The 9,679-nt window shown below is 43.6% G+C and overlaps 1 protein-coding gene across 1 annotated transcript; it reads right to left on the bottom strand.

Moving 5' to 3' along the window:
• Window positions 1-9,080: 9,080 nt before the first annotated feature.
• On the bottom strand, window positions 9,081-9,314 carry LOC127193687 (ubiquitin-like). Its single transcript, XM_051150900.1, has one exon. It carries the CDS (start codon window positions 9,312-9,314, stop codon window positions 9,081-9,083), a length of 234 nt encoding a protein of 77 aa, XP_051006857.1.
• Window positions 9,315-9,679: the final 365 nt, after the last annotated feature.

Raw genomic sequence — 9,679 nt, 5'->3', positions numbered from 1 at the left:
TTTCTGCCTGAAGTTGAAGATTCTCATAGAATCTTTCTATGCTTTCTAAATATATTTTAACTCTCTGTACTGTGTAGTGTATATTATAAGACACAGCTTGACTTATGAAAAATTCTTAAATTAGTAAATAATTTGTGCACATTCAAAATGTAAAGGGGACAAGAGAAACAAACAAGCAAACAAAACCAGCAGCAAAGGGGGCCTTCTTGCATGGTCTGGTCCAGAGTGGAACTATTGTTTCCTTCCTACTGATAATTCTGTGCCCCCTGATGTCCCTGAGGTAGGCTCTGCCTTCCTACCTGTTGTTTCTGTTATCAGAAAAACAATAACACTATTCTACTTTGAAAAGAGTAATGTTGGCAAGGTTAAAATTCAGTCTTTGGAAGTTAAAGAAAATGAAAGGACAAAAGCAGCAATTCCCTGACTTGAATTGTATTATTTGTTTTACCATCAACTAGGGGAACGTTTCCCAATTCTGCAATAGTAACAGTTATCTCCTTATTAAATTCTGTCCATTCACTCATGTGTTCAATTGTTTATTTGTTTTGAGACAGTCCCTTTCTATGTGTGCTAGGCTGAACTGGAGCTTGGTATGTAGCCCAGGCTAGCCTCAAACTCGCATTCGTCCAGTCTCTACCTCCTGAGTGCTGGGATTACATTTGTGAGCTATGAGGTGCAGCACTCACTCATATAAGTGCAGGCCCCTCCTCCCCTCACCCTGGCCTGCCTCAGCCTAGCTCTGAGCTCCCTCAGATTCTCTTGACTCTAATTTCCAAGTGCTGGAATTACAAGCATGTGCTACTGTGCCTAAGTGCCCTCCCTCCTTTCTCGCCTTTCTCGCCTTTCTAGTCTTTCTAGTCTTTCTCCTCCTCCTTCTCCTCCTCCTACCCCCTTCTCCTTTCCCTCCTCCTCCTCCTTGCCCTCCTTCCCCTCCCCCCTCCTCCTTTCTTTTTCTTTAGAGCCCAAGGATCAAACTTAGGCCCTTGAATGTCCTGGGAAGCACTCTACCACAAAGCTATACGCGCAGCTAGACAATATATTGTTGATGAAACAGTTGGTGCAACACAATTTTGTCTTCCCCATAGTATCTACAGGATCTACAACAAAATTTTTTAACTTCTAAGATGTAAAAGTTGAGCCAGGCGGTGGTGGTGCATGCCTGTAATGCCAGCTCTTGGGAGGCAGAGGCAGGTAGGTCTCTGTGAGTTCAATGCCAGCCTGGTCTACAAAGTGAATCCAGGACAGCCAATGCTACACAGAGAAACCCTGCCTCAAAAAACAAAACAAAGCAAAAAGTTATCAAGATTTTATTAATATTATGGGTCATTGTGGCTGTTACATGCAGTTGGTACATAGCAGGCAGGAGTTATGTTTGCGTTTCACAGATAAACAAATGCACACAAAAGTTGTGACATGAACAGCAACATAAGTGGGTCGTTGCACGGTACTCACTTGGTGTGTGCCAGGTTTCTCGATAGGTGACAGGAATGACATCACTTAATCCCCTTAGCTGTGAAAACTTTCTTTACTTGATGGATAAGGAAGCCAAAGCACAGACAGGGCAAGTAAGTTGAATACCACAGGGCCACCTGGTCAGGGGATGTGTACGGTCATCGCTCCGCAATTTGCAGTTGAGAATTTTGTAGTGTATAAACAAGCATAAACTTCGCTCTTGACAGAGGGCCGTGCCGGTGCTGAGGCTGTCCGGAAGTCATCTCAGCATCTCCAGATGAGCTTAGCGGGCCAGCTCTCGGTCTTTTCTCTGGCCATCTAGCAGTCCAGGAGGTCGGAAAGAAATAAAGTGACAATTTCTCGTTAACTGAGCGTCGATAATATAGTTGAGACAATTAAGAAGCATCATAGGGAGAGTGAGGAGAAGCCTCAGTCAGGAAAGTGCTTGCCTTGCAATAAGGTCCTGAGTTCAATGCCTAGAACCTATGTTAAATATGGGTGTGGGGGTGGCATGTACTCACCTGTAATCCCAGTGCTGAGAGATGAAGACAGGCAAGGCCCTGGGACTCATTAACCTAGCAGATAGCCTGCTTTTTTGAGTCTCAGGGAAGTGAAAAACTCATTCTTTAAAGAATTAAAAAAGTGTTTCTGAGAAATTATATCCAAGGCTTTCATCTGGCATCCCCACTAACATGTACACATGTACACTTATACCCACAGAGAGACAGAGACAGCAGGAATGCATCACAGGAACCACCTGAGTCTGTGATCTTCAGTTAAGGTGAAGAATTTGTTTATTTATTTATATGCTCATTCATTTCTTATGTTGGTTTTGTTTGTTTGTTTGTTTTTGTTTTTCTAGACAGGGTTTCACTGTGTAGCCCTGGTTATCCTGCACTCACTTTGTAGACCAGGCTGGCTTCAAACTCATGAAGATCTGCCCACCTCTGCCTCCCAAGTGCTGGGATTAAAGGCGTGTGCCACCACACCCAGCAATTCGTTCTTTTCTTTTCTTTATTTATTTTTATTCCTTACTACTGTGTGTGTGTGTGTGTGTGTGCGTGCGCGCACAGCCTTGTGCACACGCGCACACGTGCATGATGCGTGAAGGGGGAGGAGCCAAAGCATAACATACAAATAGAGATCAGAGTATAATTTTGTCAAGGCAATTCCCTTCCTTCTACCTTTAAGGGAATTTCGGGGATCAGATTCAGGCTGCCAGGCTTGTATAACAAATACAACCCACCGACCTGGCCCACTGGTTCAGAATGTATTCTTTTCCAAGCCTGCGACTTTTATTCTATCCGCTAGCCCAAAGATTTGCTATAAAGATCTTTCTAAAAACAAAACCCAAGCTGAGCCTTTTCCAGAGAGAGGAGAGAAGGCAAGACTAGCCGTGATGCCCCAAGCTGCGTGAACAACTCACGCAAAACACTGGATCCATCTGAAGAAGTCCCTCGCAGAGATAACGGGAGATGCATGAACCGCCATTGCCCCACACGCAGGCCTCCCTTCAGCACCACAAAAGGACTTGAGGGCTGAACGCGACAGCTGACTGGCAAGCCCCACCTCCCGAATTCAGACCCGCCGCTTTAACAGGACCGCAGGGTGGCGCATATGCAAGCCAGAGTTTAAGAATCGGTGTTCCACTTCAATGCCCTTGATTGGCAGGTGAAAATAAAACCTAGTGCTTTGAAAGAAGCAAACATAACAGAGCGATTAAAAGAAAAATGCAGATAAGAATACAAAATCGAAGTGGAAGACTAGGCAAGGGCTGGTACGCTACTGTTTCAGACGGAGAAAGGTATGCACACTGGCTGTTTGTATGCTCATTTTGTGAGTTTTAGAACAAGCTGTGGGTGATGCTGGAATGGGAGGTTACTTCCGGTTCCATGAAGCCAGTAGATATATCTTGACCCTTAAAATCACTTAGTTTTTCTTGAGCAATATGTATAGTCCCTCCCTGGGAATAATTTCCCCAGCACAGTCCCCCTCCCCGAAGGCCTCAGGTGCAGCCCCAATTTGAAAAGTATAGGCTGTCTTCTCTATGATACGATAATTATTGCCATATTTAAAATGCAATCCTCTTCTGAAAATATGAATGTTAATGTAACATCTTAGCTTTACACTGTGATTATCCATCATTTTAATTTCTCAATTGATTTTTCCAAACAGTTTCAGATCAGCTGGGTATTTATTAGAAGATTTTCTTTTTTCTTTTGGGGCGGGGAAGCAAAACTTTTATGTTTGGATCTATTGGGGAAATCAACCAATTACAAGTTTAAAAAAACTTTTCTGACCTTGATTTTAAAGTCTTGGGAGGGGCTAATAAATAATTAATATTTAGAGGCAGATTACAATGCAACTGTTTTGGGTTTTGTTTTGGTTTTGTTTTTTGAGACAGGGTTTCTCTGTGTGGCCTTGGCTGTCCTGGACCAGCTTTGTAGACCAGGCTGGCCTCCAACTCACAGAGATCTGCCTGCCTCTGCCTCCTGAGTGCTGGGATTAAAGGTGTGAGGCACCCCATCTGGCAGAGTCTATTTCTTAACATATTTCTTCTGTGCAAAAGATTTAACTGGCATTTTTTTTTTTTTTTGAGCATTTCATTCCTTCACCAATTGCTTTGTCGGTGTTTGTCTACTGAATTGACCATGACTTTTACATTTCTAAAGAAATTATTTAAAAAGCAAACTCCAGGGACTGGGGAGTCAGTTCAGCAGTTAGTCTTCCGGAAGAGCTGGTTCACTTCTCATACACTCATACACTGTAACTCCAGTTCCTGGATTCTGACACCTTCTTCTGGCCTCTGCAGGCACCGTGCATGGTACACATGGTGCACATGCAGACACTCAGGCAAAACACTCATATACATAAAAAGGTAATTTAAAAAACAACATTTAGAACAGATTCAGAAAGAAGTTCAAGGACAGTCTTACTACAGTTGAAGAGAAAGACAGTAGGCATGAAAGCTATAAATCAAGCCGGGTGTGGTGGCGCACGCCTTTAATTCTAGCACTCAGGAGGCAGAGGCAGGCAGACCACTGTGAGTTCAAGGCCAGCCTGGTCTACAAAGCAAAATAATAAAATATAAAACTATATAAAATATACAAAGAAAGAAAGAAAGTCTTGCCAGCTGGGTGTGGTGGCCCACGTCTTTAGTGCCAGCACTCAGAGAGGCAGAGGAAAGCCTAGTCTACAAAGTGAGTCCAGGACAGCCAAGTCTACACAGAGAAACCCTGACTCGAAAAACCAAACTAAAACAAACAAAAAAAACTAAAAATCAAAAAAGCTGCCTGGAGGAGGAAGCCGGAGAGAAAAAGTCGTGCCTCTTGAGTTAGGCTGGCACGCTCATCAATGGAGGGCTACAAGCTGCCATGTGGTAAAGTGAGATAGCTTTAGAAAAAAACATGAGAAAGCCCAAAGTGCCAGAGGAAACATGCTAGAACGTTGGGAAATATCCAAAAGAAAGGCGTGGGGAGGGCAGAGACGGAAAACCATGCTTCTGTAAGCCAGGACTCAGAGAAGCAGGCAGACTTAGTTGCATGGCAGCTGCTTCATAATCTCTGTCTCCAAGGGAGGGATTTTTTTGTTTTGGTTCAGTTTTGGTTTTGGTTTTCAAGACAGGCTTTCTCTGTGTAGACTTGGCTGTTCTGGACTCACTTTGTAGACTAGGCTTTCCTCTGCCTGTCTGAGTGCTGGGACTAAAGACGTGGGCCACCACAACCGGCTGGCAGGAATTTCTTTCTTTCTTTTTTTCTTTTATTATTCTTTATTATTTTGTTTACTGTGCTGTGCCTGCATGTACACCTGCAGGCCAGAAGAGGGCATCAGATCACATTATAGATGGTTGAGAGCCAAGTTGTGGTTACTGAGAATTGAACTCAGGACCTCTGGAGGAGCAATTAGTGCCCATAATCTCTGAGCCGTCTCTCCAGCCCCAGGGAGGGATTTCTTAGAAGGAAAAACACTATATAATTAAGGGGATAATTATTTCTCCTATCTCTTTATTGTGGCTTTAGGAGAATTAGCTTTCTGGCGGAATGGTCGGGTGATTGACAAGCTCAGGTAGAGTTAACCTTTAAGAGAGAAGACAATAGTGTGCAATCTTCCAGTCCTTAGGGCAGATCAGACTGTCATATCCCCATCTATTCTTTTGACCAGAAGGAAACAGATTTTTCTTAATGGGCCTCGACAGAGTCCTGATACCGTCCAAGCCCTCTGTAATACTCAGGCTTTCCTGTCGGACGATTTTACCACAGAGCTGAAGAGCAGACCAACTCGGTCCTCCTGGCTCCAGTTATTTGTTGTCATGTAGCGTGAAACACAACATTTCCCAATGCCTTCAGGAAGTTAGAAGCTTTCTTCACTAAGTGGGTTGTAAAGATGTGGGTTTCTGAAAACGCCCAGTCATGTTGCGAGCAAGGCTTTAACCAAACACAACTGATGCGAAGGGACAGAAGTTCCATGTAAGTGGGAGTTTTTTTTCTGTAGATGAAGCAGGCAGAGTTAACAAACCAAACATGGGGTGTTGATGGGGAACGGAAATCACAGGCATTACTCAACCGCCTGGCTTTCCAGACCTCTAAGGGAGGCTAGAACTGAGAATTAAGCATCAGTAATGATATGTAGAAGAGGCATCAGAAGCAAGGATGTTTCCCCTAAAGGTTCAGTGATTGCCAGGATTCTTGTGGTTCAGGTACCGGCTTACCAGGGCTGCTCCCATTTGCTTTTCAATATCACAGTTGATTTGGAGTTTTCCAATCTGGGGATCTTGCTGACTGCACAGGCCCTGCCCTAGTTTGATTTCCGTTGTTGTGCAAAGTGCCATGAACGAAAACAGCTCAGGGGAGGCGATGGTTTACTTGGCTCACACTTCCAAGTCACAGTCCACCACTGAGTGAAGTCGGGGCAAGAACTCCAGCAGGAGCTTGAAGCAGAAGCTCTGAAGAATGCTGCTTGCTGGTTTGCTCTCAGGCTCAGCTGCTTCTCTCACACAACCCAGGACCTCCTGCCTAGGCATGGTGCCGCTCACAGAAGACTAGGCCCTTCTACATCGATTCATAGAATAGTCTAGACAATTTGCCACAGACATTCCCATGAGCCAATGTGATCTAGGCAATTTCTCAATTTGAGCCTTTCCTCTCAAGCGAACAATAAAGGCCAATTAGGCATCCCCTACCTTCTCACAGCTTCACCCAGCATCCCTTTACTGCTTTTTAAAACCACTGCATTATAGTCTATCTAGTAATATGTGTCTTCCTGGAGATAATTATATGCCTTTGCTATTGTTTTTTGTTGGTTTGTTTTTGGGTTTCTCCATGTAGCCTTGGAAGGTCCTGGACTTGCTTTGTAAACCAGGCTGGCCTCGAACTCACAGCAATCCATCTGCCTCTGACTTGCCAAGTACTGGGAGTATAACGTGTACCACCACACCCAGCTTGCTATTGTCTTTTTGTTTCTGGTTTTTTGTTGTTGTTGTTGTTGTTGTTGTTGTTGTTGTTGTTTTCAATACCTTCTATGGCACTTGAAATCTACAGTCTGGTCTTTCATCTCACAAGGAATATTATCTCCTCTCAGGAACAGTTTTCAGAGGACTTAAAATCCCTTCCAGATATTAATTCTCTTTATTTCTCATTTTAGGGAAACAACTAATGTAAGACAGTTCTGTGGACTGTGACAGCTGTGTCAAAAGTTGACAGCAGATCTCGGATAATCACGCAACATGTACAATTCTCAGCATTCTCTATTCAGAAAGAAACTGAGACAACTGAGGTAAGTAATGTGGTTAAGACAAAAACAAAACAAAACCAACTCAAATCAAGAGCAGTGACATGATGGCTCAGGGAAAAAGGGCGAGGTGCTGCTATGGTGAGACATAGTAGAAGGAAAGAGCTAAGTACAAGCTCTCCTCTGACTTCCACACAGGTATCATGACATGCGCACAGTCATACACACACGTGTACACACATACCAAATAAATAAATAAATGTCACTTTTAAAACCTCTAATCATTGCATAGAGGAGACCAGCGCTGTGTCATTTTACTGGTATGCACACCTAAGGAGCAACCCCTTAATGGCAACTTAAGCACTAAGACACAGTAAAATTCATACGGCCAAGATTTTACTACCACACACGTAAATCACAGGCTCTTCCAGGGTCCCCACAAAGTGTTATTTGAATCATTAAAATGAAATGGCACCTGTCAAAATAAATCAACCAGATACACTTCATGATTCAGAACCCAACATTTTATTGTTTCTATAAATTCAATCACTCTGAAATTTCTTCCTACAAAAAGAGTATTAAAATGAATTTGGGTATTTGATGTGTGCTTCTGCCATTGGACTCATCTGAGCTAAGCTCTATCATTCAGCATGAGTTTCCCAGGCCCTAAATGGCTTGTCCTTCTTATAAACTGTTTTTACAGCTTTCTGCTGTGCAAGTCCGCCCGCCCAGCTGACAGATCTCGGCTGTTGCTTTTATGTGCGTCTGTTTGATTTAACGTGCTTCTGATTAACAATGGAGTTTCCTGATGCTGTCAAAATAAGTAAGGTATTAAATGCCTTTCGAGAGATGACTGTTTTTAAAAGAGAGATTAAGTAAACAAGCCGTTCCCCGCCAGTGAAAATAATTGATTATGTTGTTGACTATTTAAGGTTACGTTTAGCTACACTCCCTGGGGACAGGTTATTACATTAGCATAAACAAAGAGAGAACAGGGCGCTGGGTGAGGGGAGCACAGGGTGGCCGGCAAGGAGGCAGAGATGTGTGCTTGAGGAGAGGACAGATGCTTTCTCCATTGAAAGCATCCAGCAGCCGGCAGGACAACACCAGGGCCAAATGGAATGCTGCAAGCTTAGTCTTGCTGTAGTAGAAACAGGTCCTATTTTTGTTATAAATAACTCTTCTAGATCACAAATGAGCAAGCAATTCTGAGAATATTTTGGTTCAGAAAATTGAGAATTCTAAAACCAGCAGCTTTGGAATCTGGCTGTTTTTAGTTTTCTTTTTACTTCGTACCCATCCTGTTTTGCTGCCACATCCTGGCAACCCTGGCAAGGGGGTTGGGGGGCGGGGCGGGCTGATCCATCCCCAAGGTTCCCTTGCTGAGCGAGCTCGTGGGCTAGCTACAGCATGGATGACTATACTTGTGTCTGTGCGATGCTGTGCGATGGCCCATGGGATTTCTTGGCATGCGTTTACATTCAGGGACTAGTAAATGTTTATCTCTCCTCCATTGGATTTTGAAAAAAGAAGGAAGGCAAAACATGTTAGACACCTACTTCTCCCCTCCATGTCCATTTGTGAAGGCTAGAGGTTTCAAGACTTATTCTTTGATTACTTTCTCTTCTAAAGCAGGTGAGACAGACATTACCTGCATTTATACAGTTCTAGAAGCACACTGAGTGGAGTTTAGTCATTTACCCAACGTCACACAGCTCATCAAAGACTTTGCTACATCAATAGGAATGCTCATTTTTTAACCATGCAACAAAATTTTTATTAACATTTTTAACAGGGGTTCAGCTTTTATTGAAATTTGTAATTTCTAAACTTAAATTGAGGCAAATGGCTAGAGTGCAGAGTGATGCCATCACTACCCACTGGGAATGCAGACTGAAGATTTAATAGCCACCCCTCAGATGAAGGACCAGGTGTAGTGTTGACTCTTCCTGGATGTTGTAATCAGAAAGGGTGTGGCAATATTCCAGCTGTTTGCCAGCAAAGATGAGCCTCTGCTGTTCAGAGGTGATGCCCTCTTTATATTGGATCTTGGCCTTCGTGTTCTCAATGGTGTCACTGGGCTCCACCTCCAGGGTGATGGTCTTGCCAGCCAGGGTCTTCACGAAGATTTGCATTTTGACCTCTTAATGACTGTGATGAAACCACAAACTGCCAAGCGCATCAAAAGACCTAAACAAAAGAAGCAACGAACAGGACAGAGCCTTTCATCACTGAGCTGAATACTCATCTTCTTTATGCCAATGGTCATGATGTCTCAAAGCCCATGAGTGGAGGCTGCAACACACATGGCAACATGGTGCCCTCCTTTGGGTATCTACATGGAAATGCTAACATCAAAGAAACAACAGGAAATGTCAAAATACCCAGCAGTGACAAGACATTAGCCAGCCTAAGAGCACACAGACACACAGACACACACACACACACACACACACACACACACACACACACACACACCATTCCTGTTTCTCAACACTCT

The sequence above is a fragment of the Acomys russatus genome, chromosome 9 (genome assembly GCF_903995435.1).
Source record: "Acomys russatus chromosome 9, mAcoRus1.1, whole genome shotgun sequence".
Lineage (NCBI taxonomy): Eukaryota > Metazoa > Chordata > Mammalia > Rodentia > Muridae > Acomys > Acomys russatus.
The sequence above is the reverse complement of the archived record's forward strand: the minus strand, read 5'-3'. Positions and strand labels throughout refer to the sequence as shown.